The sequence below is a fragment of the Ranitomeya imitator genome, chromosome 5 (assembly GCF_032444005.1).
Source record: "Ranitomeya imitator isolate aRanImi1 chromosome 5, aRanImi1.pri, whole genome shotgun sequence".
NCBI lineage: Eukaryota > Metazoa > Chordata > Amphibia > Anura > Dendrobatidae > Ranitomeya > Ranitomeya imitator.
Genome location: NC_091286.1, coordinates 368,018,183 through 368,035,142, shown reverse-complemented (window position 1 = coordinate 368,035,142; position 16,960 = coordinate 368,018,183). Strand labels below are relative to the sequence as shown.

General features: G+C 44.1%; 1 protein-coding gene across 1 annotated transcript in view; it reads left to right on the top strand.

Moving 5' to 3' along the window:
* The window catches only part of COL19A1 (collagen type XIX alpha 1 chain), a 1,728,692-nt gene that overhangs the window by 1,245,982 nt on the left and 465,750 nt on the right, over window positions 1-16,960 (top strand). The window contains exons 23-24 of the mRNA XM_069726653.1: window positions 1,806-1,859; window positions 2,535-2,588. Coding sequence (XP_069582754.1) covers window positions 1,806-1,859; window positions 2,535-2,588 — 108 coding nt within the window. The remainder of the gene's footprint in view (window positions 1-1,805; window positions 1,860-2,534; window positions 2,589-16,960) is intronic.

Genomic DNA, 16,960 nt, shown 5'->3' with positions numbered 1-16,960 from the left:
GAGAAAAAATATATTACTTATCTTTTCAATCCCTTGCTGCTCTGGCACTGCTACTCTGGTGTCTCCTGTCCAGCATCGATGACATCTCTTCCACAATTCTTGAGACCACTACAGCCAATCCAGAGATATAACTGGAGGGGGGCAGTTGGGGCCCATGCCCCAGGCGTAGTTAGCATAGAGGGAAGGGGGACGATATGGAGGGTTTCCTTCACAACAAAGGATTTCTGCTGCCACCCTACATTCAGAACACCTCTGCAGTAAACCACTGCTTCTGCTGGAGTCAGGCGGCTGCAGCAGTGATTGTCTGATTTGTTACATCCAGGAGATTCATCCATGCTCCCAGTGGCGTAACTTGAAACTCATGGGCGAAAGCTCCAACGGGGCCCCCAAATATTTTAAATCTTTAATAGCAATAGTCTTTTTCTATAGGCCAAAGGGACTTTTAGGGCCCCCAAGACTCAATTGCCCAGGTCCGATTGCAACCCCTGCTCCTGTTGTAGTTACACCCCTGCTTGCTCCTCATAGTCATGCATATAATAGAACTGCTTCTGTTAGAGATGATGTCTTTGTAAGGGGTGGAGTCTCCCACATTATAGTGCGGAGTTCATACCACAAAGCGGCAGCAGTGTGTGCAGGTAAGTAAAAGAGAGGTGTTTTTGCAGGATGGAGCTGTATACAGGGGATACAAGGAGGGCTATTCTGCAGCACAGAGCTATATGTAGGAGTGAGAGAAGTGATATACTGCAGGATAGAGCTACATACAGGGGATGAGAGGAGTGATATACTGCAGGATGGAGTTGTATACCAGGGATCAGAAGAGTGATATTCTGCAGAATAGGTCTTTGTACAGAAGGAGGGTGAGCAAATTGATATACTGCAAAATGGGCTATATGAAGATGAGAGGAGTGATGTTCTGCAGGATGTGGCTGAATATATAGATGAGAGTATTGATATTAAGGCCGTATGCAAGTCTGTTTGCTAAATGTTTGGAACAGAAACTAATTGGCGTTTTGAGATTTGGAAGAGGATTTGAAGAGTTTCCTCCCAGTTTCAACTCAGTTTATGTTCCAAAAACAGTTGTCCTGTAAAAACAAGTTACTGTTTAAAAGTCAATTTGAAAAAGTAGCAGCACTAAGACCACCACATGGCCTCTTTATCTGGTCTAAGTTTTCTGCTTAAGAGGGGAGGGAGAGCTGATGTAAATCGACAGAATGGATTTGGATTGAATAGGTAAGCCATGATTTTTTTTTAACACATTTCCAGCTCTTACCCATGTAAGAAAAAAAGAAAATACATTTTTAAAGGAACTTCAGGAATAGGATAACTTCATGAATAGAAACAATAATGGAAGATTTGTTTCCAAAGTTCTGCTTGAACTTATGCATGAGTGTTTTTTGCATCAGTATTTTATGTAAAAAAAAAGGAAGTGCAACTGAAATACAGGCAAAAATGGAAAGATACTTCTCCCACATTTTGGACCAATTCCTGGTTTGGGGTTTACAATATCCAAGTGAAATAATGATCAAAATATACCTTATCGGCCTTACTGTTGTTCTATGTGATCTTAACTCTATCCGTTCAGTACAAAAACATTTTTCTTTTGACACTCTGTCAAAGCTAAATGGATTTGTATCATAGGCCAACATAGAGTATGCAAAGCTCACCTGCTTTGAAAGCATATGTAGGTGTTGCGGTTGTATTCTATTGCTTAACCCTATATGCGTGTTAGATCACATACCTATTTTATTTACAGTGCACATGTACTATAAAAGTGATATTAATGTTTACTTGATTTTCTAATAAAGGGCGAACCAGGACATCCGGGATTGCCAGGATTTGCAGGTGCTCCTGGTATTCAAGTAAGTTGTATACTGTTTTATACTTAACAAAGCATTGTACAAGCTGGCTGGAATGCATCCAGTTTAGTAGCAACTAACCATTTTGGTTTATTTTATTCAAATGGGAACCGTACTTTTAACAAACTTTAGAAATAGCTCAAGTCCTTATTGATCAATGCAAGATGGACTGTCAAGTTACACATGTCATTATGCAAGTTGGAGAATGAAGGCCAAAGGAGGAGTGAGGTGCCAAGTTAGAAAACAAGCAGGAGAGACAGTTATTGATGACGAGTGATTCCATACGCTGGATTCACAAACGCACAGCTTAGTAGTGCTATTTGATGTCTTACATGCTACAGCCTCTTTTCTCTAAAAAAAAATATCAAGAATCCCTCATTTGTATGTTTAGTAAATTGGAGGCATCATAGCTGTTAGCTTAATCCCAATAGCTGAGAGTCAATTGCAAATTAAAGATAAAGCTTTTAGAGGGTAAAACTACAAGATACAGGTCCTACAATGAAGAAAACTATTATTATTCCTATGTGCATTCATGTCAGTTTCTGATAAAATTAATTAAAAGTCCAGTATAATTTACCCTTTAAATCTAAATTGATTGGATTGAGTTCTCTTATGTAAACATGTAGCTTGCCACAAGATACTCCGTTATTAATTATTAATATTTTGTTAATGTTTTAGGGGCCACAAGGAGAACCTGGATCTACAGGACCAAAAGGATCACCAGGAGAAGTAGTATGCATTGCTTTGTTTTATAGTAATCATATCCAATATTTTAAATATTGGCATGGTTTAATTCAGAATGTAGTGAATCTTTTTGATTTTGACTTTGATTCTATGCATTTTGAGAGAATTTTGACCCAAGTCTTTAGAAGGAATCTGATTGAGAATTAGCTATTCCTTAGTACACTCTTGTACACATGGAAAACACTGCAATTGTTTTATTATAGATGATCAAATGTGAAGAAGCAAAAATAGCATGCTGAATGGATCCTAGCAATTATAATTTTGATTTTAAAAAATTTGCATGCGGAGTTTTGTTTTATTTAAAAGATTAATTATAAAATAAAGTAGATCTTTCTGCAAATTATAATGATTTAAGGAATCTAGTAGAGTTATAGAAGATATGAAGTCCATTATTTAATTCACCATGGTCTCTCAAATGAAGACAATTTCACAACCTAGCCATTTCGGATTGCTAGAATCATAGAATGATAAAGTTAGAAAGGACCTCCTGGGTCAACAATAAAAGATTAAGGTTTTGCAACTGTTTGACCAGTCGCATTTAACATTAGTATGTAGGGTTGAGCGACCTTGACCTTTTTAGAGTCGAGCCGTGTTTCGCGAAACCCGACTATCTTAGAAGTCGAGTCGAGTGGAATCGGCCGATTATCGCGAAAAGTCGGGTATCGCCCGAAACACGAAACCCAATGCAAGTCAATGGGGGAGCATAGTCGGCAGTGAGTGGAGGCCAGGAAAACACCTACACTGCCCATTTTAATGGCAAAAACATCCATTCTTGTTAAAGAAGCTTGTCAATCGTAATTTACCTTATAATAATTGGAAGGCATTTGAAATTGGGGGTCATTTGGATAAAGTTGTGGGGGGTAGGGCTGGTTCAAGTAATTAGTGGGCCCAGTAAATCTGGACCACGTCACGGCAGTGGAGCAGGGAGAGGTAAGTATTTCAACTTTGCAAGTGCTGTGATCCTGAGCAAGCAGGGGGGGTCCACTCGTTGGCATTGGCACTGGCACAGGGCCCCTCAAAGTACAGCGGTGTGTTTGCACGGCTGGGGCGCCTCCCACCGGCAGCAACACTTTTGCGTACTATGAGAGGCCCTGTGCCAGTGACGTCGCCAACTAGTATTCCTCCCCCCACCTGATGAAGGAACCTGCACTTTCATCTGCACCTTCCTCTTTGTCCCCGTGTAAGGTGGTATGGTATGCGGGAAGAGGAACCTGACTTTCAGCAGGGTCACAAGCTTGCTGTGTAGCGTGCACGGGGAATTTTGCGTTTGTACCAGCAGACTCATCTATCACTGGCTGGGCAATGGGCAGGATGAGGAGGAAACACAGATATAGGCCCAAAGAATAAAGTGGGCTAAATGCAGTTCAAAATTGGTAACACAGGAATAACCAGGGGGCATTGCAGTGGAGGACAACTGGAATGAGAGGCTGACACAGAGAGTAGGCCCAAATCAGTAAGTAGTCGACATGCAGTTCAAAATTGGCAACCGTAGTAAACAGGCGGCCCAGCTTTGTTCAGTTGAGGAGAACAGCAAGGAGTGGCAGACACCGATAGTAGGCCCCAACCCAACTAGTAGGCCAAATGCAGTCTAACATTAACAACTACTTAACGAGAGCCTGAAAATGGAATTTCAGGACAGGAAACCAGGAGAACAGCAAGGAGTGGCAGACACCGATAGTAGGCCCCAAACCAACTAGTACGCCAAATGCAGTTGTTCCATTTAACCACAATTTAATGAGAGCCTGAAGATAGAAGTTCAGGAAAGGCAACCTGGAGAACACCTTGGAGTGTAACACACCATCTCTCTACACCCCATACCCAATTTGTAGGCCTAATGCAGCGTAGTTTCCAACAACTACTAAACGAGAGCCGGAAGATCGAAGCTCAGGAAAGGCAACCTGGAGAACACCTTGGAGTGGAACACACCATCTCTCTACACCCCATACCCAATTTGTAGGCCTAATGCAGTGTAGTTTCCAAGAACTACTAAACGAGAGCAGGAAGATCGAAGCTCAGGAAAGGCAACCTGGAGAACACCTTGGAGTGGAACACACCATCTCTCTACACCCCATACCCAATTTGTAGGCCTAATGCAGCGTAGTTTCCAACAACTACTAAACGAGAGCCGGAAGATCGAAGCTCAGGAAAGGCAACCTGGAGAACACCTTGGAGTGGAACACACCATCTCTCTACACCCCATACCCAATTTGTAGGCCTAATGCAGTGTAGTTTCCAACAACTACTAAACGAGAGCATGAAGATCGAAGCATTGGCGAGGAAACCTGGGGAACACCTTGGAGTGGAACACACCATCTCTCTACACCCCATACCCAATTTGTAGGCCTAATGCAGCGTAGTTTCCAACAACTACTAAACGAGAGCCGGAAGATCGAAGCTCAGGAAAGGCAACCTGGAGAACACCTTGGAGTGGAACACACCATCTCCCTACACCCCATACCCAATTTGTAGGCCTAATGCAGTGTAGTTTCCAAGAACTACTAAACGAGAGCCGGAAGATCGAAGCTCAGGAAAGGCAACCTGGAGAACACCTTGGAGTGGAACACACCATCTCTCTACACCCCATACCCAATTTGTAGGCCTAATGCAGTGTAGTTTCCAACAACTACTAAACGAGAGCCGGAAGATCGAAGCTCAGGAAAGGCAACCTGGAGAACACCTTGGAGTGGAACACACCATCTCTCTACACCCCATACCCAATTTGTAGGCCTAATGCAGCGTAGTTTCCAACAACTACTAAACGAGAGCCGGAAGATCGAAGCTCAGGAAAGGCAACCTGGAGAACACCTTGGAGTGGAACACACCATCTCTCTACACCCCATACCCAATTTGTAGGCCTAATGCAGTGTAGTTTCCAACAACTACTAAACGAGAGCATGAAGATCGAAGCATTGGCGAGGAAGCCTGGGGAACACCTTGGAGTGGAACACACCATCTCTCTACACCCCATACCCAATTTGTAGGCCTAATGCAGCGTAGTTTCCAACAACTACTAAACGAGAGCCGGAAGATCGAAGCTCAGGAAAGGCAACCTGGAGAACACCTTGGAGTGGAACACACCATCTCTCTACACCCCATACCCAATTTGTAGGCCTAATGTAGTGTAGTTTCCAAGAACTACTAAACGAGAGCCGGAAGATCGAAGCTCAGGAAAGGCAACCTGGAGAACACCTTGGAGTGGAACACACCATCTCTCTACACCCCATACCCAATTTGTAGGCCTAATGCAGTGTAGTTTCCAAGAACTACTAAACGAGAGCCGGAAGATCGAAGCTCAGGAAAGGCAACCTGGAGAACACCTTGGAGTGGAACACACCATCTCTCTACACACCATACCCAATTTGTAGGCCTAATGCAGTGTAGTTTCCAACAACTACTAAACGAGAGCATTAAGATCGAAGCAATGGCGAGGAAACCTGGGGCACACCTTGGAGTGGAACACACCATCTCTCTACACCCCATACCCAATTTGTAGGCCTAATGCAGTGTAGTTTCCAACAACTACTAAACGAGAGCATTAAGATCGAAGCAATGGCGAGGAAACCTGGGGCACACCTTGGAGTGGAACACACCATCTCTCTACACCCCATACCCAATTTGTAGGCCTAATGCAGTGTAGTTTCCAACAACTACTAAACGAGAGCATTAAGATCGAAGCAATGGCGAGGAAACCTGGGGCACACCTTGGGGAGGCAGACACCGTTAGTAGGCCCTACCAAAGTTGTACCCCCAATGCAGTTTTAAAATTCCTAGAGGCTGAAAACAAGACTATTGACGCTCAGCTTTTTTCAAAGGAACACAGCTGAATTGAGTGGCGCAGACAGACACAGGTAGTAGGACTTAACCCAAAAATGTGGCTCACTGCAGCTTAAAAAAGTTACAGGGGTACACAAGCAGCAGTGCTCTGGGCAGTGGAGGACAATTTCAATAGTGGACCGCAGACAGACTTTGTATGCCTACTATTAAAAAAAGGATGCTCTATGCAATTAAAAATAGGTTCCAGGGGTCCACGGGCAGCAGTGGTGTGGTCAGTGGACGCCTAGTGGAAGGAGTGACCGCAGACAGGCATCGAAGGCCTAAAATAATAACACATGGCTGTAGGCAATTTTAAATTGGTTCCAGGGGTACACGGGCAGCAGTGGCCTGGTCAGTGTAGTAGTAGTAGAAAGAACGGACCGCAGACAGGCATCGAAGGCCTAAAATAAAAAAATTGGGCTGGCTGTAGGCAATTTTAAATTGGTTCCAGGGGTACACGGGCAGCAGTGGTGTGGTCAGTGGAGGCATATTGTAAGGAGTGACCGCAGACAGGCATCGAAGGCCTAAAATAATAACACATGGCTGTAGGCAATTTTAAATTGGTTCCAGGGATACACGGGCAGCAGTGGTGTGGTCAGTGGAGGCCTAGTGGAAGGAGTGACCGCAGACAGGCATCGAAGGCCTAAAATAATAACACATGGCTGTAGGCAATTTTAAATTGGTTCCAGGGGTACACGGCAGCAGTGGTGTGATCAGTGGAGGCCTAGTGGAAGGAGTGACCGCAGACAGGCTTCGAAGGCCTAACGTAACAAAAATGTCAATACAATGGTATTGTCAGTGGCAGGCATTGAAGGATGTCAGCGCATAGACTAAACATTGGTGGAGCTGTGAGATAATTTTGCAAGTGGTAGAGCACTGTTTGAGCTGGGGTGGGGGGAAACTGTCTTGTGGCCGGCGGTACAGGCCCAGGGCCCCTCATATTACAACGGTGTGTCTGACGTTGGGTGCGCACCACCACCGCCAGAGACACTTTATTGTACTAGGAGGGACCCAGTGGCAGTGCCGTCGACCAAAAGCGGGCACACCCACCTCTTCAGACAAACAGCACTCTCACGGGTGCTGTCGCCAAGTGTCGATACCACGGCCCCGTGTGGGGAGTTTGGCCATTTAGTGAGGTGTAAACATGTCGTATGCTGGACAATCAGGTGCAGAAAATTACGAGATTGGAAAAGGCATTCAGAATAGTCCACAGGCAAGACCTTTTCATAGGAAAGCTAGGTGTCGGCCGGGCAAGGTGGGGCAAAAGATTTCGAAATCCAGTTGTGGTTCATTTTAATGAAGGTTAGATCATCTACATTTTGGGTAGCCAGACGAGTCCTTTTTTCTGTTAGTATTGAACCTGCAGCACTGAATACTCTTTCTGATAGGACACTAGCTGCCGGGCAAGCAAGCTCCTGCAATGCATATTCTGCCATTTCTGGCCAGGTGTCTAATTTTGATGCCCAGTAATCAAATGGGAATGACGGTTGAGGGAGAACATCGATAAGGGATGAAAAATAGTTTGTAACCATACTGGACAAATGTTGTCTCCTGTCACTTTGAATTGATGCTGCAGTACCTGTCCTGTCTGCGGTCATAGCAAAATCACTCCACAACCTGGTCAGAAAACCCCTCTGGCCAACGCCACTTCTGATTTCTGCCCCTCTAACTCCTCTGGTCTGCTGGCCCCTGCAGCTTGTGTGAGAACGATCACGGGCGCTGTGTGCAGGGAATGCCAGAAGCAAACGGTCAACAAGAGTTGATTGTTTGGTTGCTAATATTAGTTCCAAGTTCTCATGTGGCATTATATTTTGCAATTTGCCTTTATAGCGAGGATCAAGGAGGCAGGCCAACCAGTAATCGTCATCGTTCATCATTTTAGTTATGCGTGTGTCCCTTTTGTGGATACGTAAGGCATAATCCGCCATGTGGGCCAAAGTTCCAGTTCTCAAATCTGCGGTTGTGCTTGGTTGAGGGGCAGTTTCAGGCAAATCCACGTCACTTGTGTCCCTCCAAAAACCAGAACCCGGCCTTGCCGCACCACCAATTTCCAGTGGCCCCGGAAAAGCTTCCTCATTAAAAATATAATCATCCCCATCATCCTCCTCGTCCTCCTCCTCCTCTTCGCCCGCTAACTCGTCCTGTACACTGCCCTGGCCAGACAATGGCTGACTGTCATCAAGGCTTTCCTCTTCCTCAGCTGCAGACGCCTGATCCTTTATGTGCGTCAAACTTTGCATCAGCAGACGCATTAGGGGGATGCTCATGCTTATTATGGCATTGTCTGCACTAACCAGCCGTGTGCATTCCTCAAAACACTGAAGGACTTGACACATGTCTTGAATCTTCGACCACTGCACACCTGACAACTCCATGTCTGCCATCCTACTGCCTGCCCGTGTATGTGTATCCTCCCACAAAAACATAACAGCCCGCCTCTGTTCGCACAGTCTCTGAAGCATGTGCAGTGTTGAGTTCCACCTTGTTGCAACGTCTATGATTAGGCGATGCTGGGGAAGGTTCAAAGAACGCTGATAGGTCTGCATACGGCTGGAGTGTACGGGCGAACGGCGGATATGTGAGCAAAGTCCACGCACTTTGAGGAGCAGGTCGGATAACCCCGGATAACTTTTCAGGAAGCACTGCACCACCAGGTTTAAGGTGTGAGCCAGGCAAGGAATGTGTTTCAGTTGGGAAAGAGAGATGGCAGCCATGAAATTCCTTCCGTTATCACTCACTACCTTGCCTGCCTCAAGATCTACAGTGCCCAGCCACGACTGCGTTTCTTTCTGCAAGAACTCGGACAGAACTTCCGCGGTGTGTCTGTTGTCGCCCAAACACTTCATAGCCAATACAGCCTGCTGACGTTTGCCAGTAGCTGCCCCATAATGGGAGACCTGGTGTGCAACAGTGGCAGCTGCGGATGGAGTGGTTGTGCAACTGCGGTCTGTGGACGAGCTCTCGCTTCTGCAGGAGGACGAAGAGGAGGAGGAGGGGGTGCGAACGGCTACAGCCAACTGTTTCCTAGACCGTGGGCTAGGCAGAACTGTCCCAAACTTGCTGTCCCCTGTGGACCCTGCATCCACAACATTCACCCAGTGTGCCGTGATGGACACGTAACGTCCCTGGCCATGCCTACTGGTCCATGCATCTGTTGTCAGGTGCACCTTTGTGCTCACAGATTGCCTGAGTGCATGGACGATGCGCTCTTTAACATGCTGGTGGAGGGCTGGGATGGCTTTTCTGGAAAAAAGTGTCGACTGGGTAGCTCGTAGCGTGGTACAGCGTAGTCCATCAGGGCTTTGAAAGCTTCGCTTTCAACTAACCGGTAGGGCATCATCTCTAACGAGATTAGTCTAGCTATGTGGGCGTTCAAACCCTGTGTACGCGGATGCGAGGCTAAGTACTTCCTTTTTCTAACCATAGTCTCATGTAGGGTGAGCTGGACTGGAGAGCTGGAGATCGTGGAACTAGCGGGGGTGCCGGTGGACATGGCAGACTGAGAGACCGGGGGAGATGGTATTGTTGCCGCCGGTGCCCTAGATGCAGTGTTTCCTACTACGAAACTGGTGATTCCCTGACCCTGACTGCTTTGGCCTGGCAAAGAAACCTGCACAGATACTGCAGGTGGTGCGGAAAATGGTGGCCCTACACTGCCCGAAAGGGATGTTGCGTTGCTGACTAGCTTCATTGGCCGAGGGTGCTACAACCTTAAGGGACGTTTGGTAGTTAGTCCAGGCTTGCAAATGCATGGTGGTTAAATGTCTATGCATGCAACTTGTATTGAGACTTTTCAGATTCTGTTCTCTGCTTAAGGTAGTTGAACATTTTTGACAGATGACTTTGCGCTGATCAATTGGATGTTGTTTAAAAAAATGCCAGACTGCACTCTTTCTAGCATCGGATACCTTTTCAGGCATTGCAGACTGAGCTTTAACCGGATGGCCACGCTGTCCTCCAACAGGTTTTGGCTTTGCCACGCGTTTTGGGCAAGATACGGGCCCGGCAGATGGAACCTGTTGCGATGTTGATGCCTGCTGCGGCCCCTCCTCCTCCGCTTCAGAACTGCTGCCGCCTGCACCCTGTTCCCCCAATGGCTGCCAATCGGGGTCAAGAACTGGGTCATCTATTACCTCTTCTTGTAGCTCGTGTGCAACTTCGTCTGTGTCACCGTGTCGGTCGGTGGTATAGCGTTCGTGATGGGGCAACATAGTCTCATCAGGGTCTGATTCTTAATCATTACCCTGCGAGGGCAATGTTGTGGTCTGAGTCAAAGGACCAGCATAGTAGTCTGGCTGTGGCTGTGCATCAGTGCACTCCATGTCAGATTCAACTTGTAATGGGCATGGACTGTTAACTGCTTCACTTTCTAAGCCAGGGACGGTATGTGTAAAGAGCTCCATTGAGTAACCCGTTGTGTCGCCTGCTGCATTCTTCTCTGTTGTTGTTTTTGCTGAAGAGGACAAGGAAGCGACTTGTCCCTGACCGTGAACATCCACTAACGACAAGCTGCTTTTACTTTTACCAGTTTCACGAGAGGAGGCAAAAGAGCTAGAGGCTGAGTCAGCAAGATAAGCCAAAACTTGCTCTTGCTGCTCCGGCTTTAAAAGCGGTTTTCCTACTCCCAGAAAAGGGAGCGTTCGAGGCCTTGTGTAGCCAGACGACGAACCTGGCTCCACAGCTCCAGACTTAGGTGCAATATTTTTTTTCCCACGACCAGCTGATGCTCCACCACTACCACTACCCTCATTACCAGCTGACAATGAACGCCCCCGGCCACGACCTCTTCCACCAGACTTCCTCATTGTTTTAAAAACGTAAACAAACTAACGGTATTTGTTGCTGTCACACAACTTACACGGTGAGCTATAACTTCAGTATGATTTAGCTACCCCTTTACAGGTGAGTGAGACCACAACGAAAATCAGGCACAATGTTACACACTCTGTTGTTGGTGGCAACAAATGAGAGAGATGCCACACACGCAGGACTGTCACTGAAGCACAAATGTAAATATTAATCTCCCACTGATTTGTTTTTTTTTTTTTTTCAGGGAGACTTTAGGAAAAAAAAATAATAGAATAAAATGATTTTTTCAGGAAGAATTTAGAAACCAAATAAAATAAAATGATTTTTTCTGGGAGAATTTGGAAAACAAATAAAACAAAAATAGGCTTTCTATGGCCCACTGAGTGAGAGATGACGCACACAGGAGTCAGGAGTGGCACACAAGCCCAGAGGCCAATATTTATCTCCCACTGATTGATGTAGTGATTTTTTCAGGTAGATTTTGGAACCCAAATCAAGCTAAAAAAATAATAGGCTTTCTATGGCCCACAATTGGAGAGAGAGAGAGAGATGGCACACCCAGGAGTCAAGACTGGCACACAAGCAGAAAGGGCCATATTAATCTCCCACTGATTTGTTTTTTTTTTTTTTTCAGGGAGACTTTAGGAAAAAAAAATAATAGAATAAAATGATTTTTTCAGGAAGAATTTAGAAACCAAATAAAATAAAATGATTTTTTCAGGGAGAATTTAGAAAACAAATAAAACAAAAAAAGGCTTTCTATGGCCCACTGAGTGAGAGATGACGCACACAGGAGTCAGGAGTGGCACACAAGCCCAGAGGCCAATATTTATCTCCCACTGATTGATGTAGTGATTTTTTCAGGTAGATTTTGGAACCCAAATCAAGCTAAAAAAATAATAGGCTTTCTATGGCCCACAATTGGAGAGAGAGAGAGAAAGATGGCACACCCAGGAGTCAAGACTGGCACACAAGCAGAAAGGGCAATATTAATCTCCCACTGATTTGTTTTTGTTTGTTTTTTTCAGGGAGACTTTAGGAAAAAAAAAATAATAGAATAAAATGATTTTTTCAGGAAGAATTTAGAAACCAAATAAAATAAAAAGATTTTTTCAGGGAGAATTTAGAAAACAAATAAAACAAAAAAAGGTTTTCTATGGCCCACTGAGTAAGAGATGACGCACACAGGAGTCAGGAGTGGCACACAAGCCCAGAGGCCAATATTTATCTCCCACTGATTGATGTAGTGATTTTTTCAGGTAGATTTTGGAACCCAAATCAAGCTAAAAAAATAATAGGCTTTCTATGGCCCACAATTGGAGAGAGAGAGAGATGGCACACCCAGGAGTCAAGACTGGCACACAAGCAAAAGGGCAATATTAATCTCCCACTGATTTGTTTTTTTTTTTTTTTTCAGGGAGACTTTAGGAAAAAAAAATAATAGAATAAAATGATTTTTTCAGGAAGAATTTAGAAACCAAATAAAATAAAATGATTTTTTCAGGGAGAATTTAGAAAACAAATAAAACAAAAAAAGGCTTTCTATGGCCCACTGAGTGAGAGATGACACACACAGGAGTCAGGAGTGGCACACAAGCCCAGAGGCCAATATTTATCTCCCACTGATTGATGTAGTGATTTTTTCAGGTAGATTTTGGAACCCAAATCAAGCTAAAAAAATAATAGGCTTTCTATGGCCCACAATTGGAGAGAGAGAGAGAGAGATGGCACACCCAGGAGTCAAGACTGGCACACAAGCAGAAAGGGCAATATTAATCTCCCACTGATTTGTTTTTGTTTTTTTTTCAGGGAGACTTTAGGAAAAAAAAATAATAGAATAAAATGATTTTTTCAGGAAGAATTTAGAAACCAAATAAAATAAAATGATTTTTTCAGGGAGAATTTAGAAAACAAATAAAAAAAAAGGCTTTCTATGGCCCACTGAGTGAGAGATGACGCACACAGGAGTCAGGAGTGGCACACAAGCCCAGAGGCCAATATTTATCTCCCACTGATTGATTTATTGATTTTTTCAGGTAGAATTTAGAACCCAAATCAACCAAAAACATAAATAGGCTTTCTATGGCCCACTATTTGTGAGAGAGATGGCACGCTCAGGACTGGCACACAAGCCCAGAGGCCAATATTAATCTCCCACCTTTTATTTTTTTTTCAGGGAAAATTTATAAACCCAATAAAAAAATAAATAAATAGGCTTTCTATGGCCCACTATCTGAGAGAGAGAGATGGCACGCTTAGGACTGGCACACAAGCCCAAAGGCCAATATTAATCTCCCTTTTTTTTTTCAGGGAGAATTTATAAAACCAAAAAAAAAAAAAAAAAATAGGCTTTCTATGGCCCACTATTTGTGAGAGAGATGGCACGCTCAGGACTGGCACACAAGCCCAGAGGCCAATATTAATCTCCCACTTTTTTTTTTTGTTCCAGGGAAAATTTATAAACCCAATAAAAAAAATAATAAATAGGCTTTCTATGGCCCACTATCTGAGAGAGAGAGATGGCACGCTTAGGACTGGCACACAAGCCCAAAGGCCAATATTAATCTCCCTTTTTTTTTTCAGGGAGAATTTATAAAAACCAAAAAAAAAAAAAAAATAGGCTTTCTATGGCCCACTATTTGTGAGAGAGATGGCACGCTCAGGACTGGCACACAAGCCCAGAGGCCAATATTAATCTCCCACTTTTTTTTTTTGATCCAGGGAAAATTTATAAACCCAATAAAAAAATAATAAATAGGCTTTCTATGGCCCACTATCTGAGAGAGAGAGATGGCACGCTTAGGACTGGCACACAAGCCCAAAGGCCAATATTAATCTCCCTTTTTTTTTTCAGGGAGAATTTATAAAACCAAAAAAAAAAAAAATAGGCTTTCTATGGCCCACTATTTGTGAGAGAGATGGCACGCTCAGGACTGGCACACAAGCCCAGAGGCCAATATTAATCTCCCACTTTTTTTTTTTTTGTTCCAGGGAAAATTTATAAACCCAATAAAAAAAATAATAAATAGGCTTTCTATGGCCCACTATCTGAGAGAGAGAGATGGCACGCTTAGGACTGGCACACAAGCCCAAAGGCCAATATTAATCTCCCACTGATTGATTTATTGATTTTTTCAGGTAGAATTTAGAACCCAAATAAAGCAAAAAAAAAAAATGGGCTTTCTATGGCCCACTGAGTGAGTGATGATGCACACAGGAGTCAGGAGTGGCACACAAGCCCTGAGGCCAATATTTTTCTCCCACTGATTGATGTAGTGATTTTTTCAGGTAGATTTTAGAACCCAAATCAAGCAAAAAAATAAATAGGCTTTCTATGGCCCACTGACTGAGAGATGGCACACACAGGAGTCAAGAGTGGCACACAAGCCCTGAGGCCAATATTTTTCTCCCACTGATTGATGTAGTGATTTTTTCAGGTAGATTTTATAACCCAAATCAAGCAAAAAAATAAATAGGCTTTCTATGGCCCACTGAGTGAGAGATGGCACACACAGGGATGGCACTCTAGCAGAAATGTCAATCTTAATCTCCCACAAAAAAAAAAAAAAAAACAGGGAGTGTCCAACAATTACTATCTCCCTGCAGTAATCTCAGCCAGGTATGGCAGGCAGCAATAAGGAGTGGACTGATGCACAAATTAAATAAAAAGTGTGGACAAACAAAAAAGATAGCTGTGCAGAAAGGAAGGAACAAGAGGATCTGTGCTTTGAAAAAAGAAGTTGGTTTGCACAGCGGCGTACACACAGCAATGCAGCTATCAGGGAGCCTTCTAGGGCAGCCCAATGAGCTACAGCGCTGAGGGGAAAAAAAAAAATGTAGCTTCCACTGTCCCTGCACACTGAAGGTGGTGTTGGGCAGTGGAAATCGCTACAGCACAAGCGGTTTGGTGGTTAATGGACCCTGCCTAACGCTATCCCTGCTTCTGACGAAGCGGCAGCAACCTCTCCCTAAGCTCAGATCAGCAGCAGTAACATGGCGGTCGGCGGGAACGCCCCTTTATAGCCCCTGTGACGCCGCAGACAGCAAGCCAATCACTGCAATGCCCTTCTCTAAGATGGTGGGGACAAGGACCTATGTCATCACGCTGCCCACACTCTGCGTTTACCTTCATTGGCTGAGAAATGGCGCTTTTCGCGTCATTGAAACGCGACTTTGGCACGAAAGTCGCGTACCGCATGGCCGACCCCGCACAGGGGTCGGATCGGGTTTCATGAAACCCGACTTTGCTAAAAGTCGGTGACTTTTGAAAATGAACGACCCGTTTCACTCAACCCTATTAGTATGCACTACAACAATGCTGCTGGCTATTGCAGCAAATTACTTTCTGTGAGTTTACCCATATGGTAATCTCTTTATTTATGGTTAATTTCCATTCCATCAATTATATATATATATATATATATATATATATATATATATACTTCTTCCAGTTTATTTATGGGGAGAGACAGACTATTTTTGGGAAAATATGTGGCCAGAATACATGAAGAATACAATTTTAAAATCAGGCCGTGTTACTGGTTCTGTGATCTTTGGTGGTAGATGCTATGTCAGTGGTAGGAACCTTCTGTGCTGAGGCAAATTTCAATGTGTGAATTGGACATGGGGGCATGAAGCTCAAGCCATTTCTCACACCGAGGCATCTGTAATCCAAATCAGGAGTGACGATGATGATCACAATGATGATGATTCTGAGGTGGACAAGTCTTGGAAATAAGACATGGGTATAGAGGAGTTTATGTCATCAGTGGAGAAGGTTATTGGCTTTGACGATACACAGAAAAGACAATGTGTGGCTGAAACAGCATCTGAGTCAAAATTTGCTTCTGTGGTCAGTGCTGGAGCATGTGATATTGCAGCTGCGGTTGATGTAGGAGGCTTAAGAGTGCCTTAAAGCTCTTGTAGTGGTTGTGATGGTAGCAAGTCCTATTTGCAGGCATCTCTGGTGTGGGAATTCTTTTCCATGTTGCCGGAAGACAAATATTTTGCAGTGTGCAGACTGTGCTGAAGGAAGAAAAGGTGGATACATGTCTTTCTGGTAACAAGTCTGCACTCCCTAGTAATGCTTTGTCATTGACATCAGCCCCATCATCATCCTCACCTATTGCTTTCCATACACTTCCTCTACCTCAATTTAATTGTCAGTTCTCCTTTTGTGTTTCAAACACCTGCATTCAGTTGTCTAATTACATGGAAATTGTACTCCAAAATATGCAAGTGGTCATGGTGACTGCATCTGGGTAGAATTTTCCCAGTAGCATCCTGATCGAGATTGTGAGAAAGATCGAAAATGTTTAAAATTAGCAAACCAAAATTCTTTGAAATATTTAAGTGAACTATGTTTTCAAAAAATTATCAATTTTTCAATTTTTCAAAAATTGTTGTTTTGGGGGAAAGAAGATTGTTAAAGACTAGATGGTGGCCCGATTCTAACGCATCGGGTATTCTAGAATATGCATGTCTACATAGTATATTGCCCAGCCACGTAGTATATTGCACAGCCCACATAGTATATTGCCCAGCCACGTAGTATATTGCCCAGCGACGTAGTATATTGCCCAGCTACGTAGTATATTGCCTAGTGACGTAGTATATTGCGCAGCCACGTAGTATATTGCCGAGCTACGTAGTATATTGCACAGCCCACGTAGTATATTGCCCAGTGACGTAATACATTGGCCAGCCACATAGTATATTGCCTAGTGACGTAGTATATT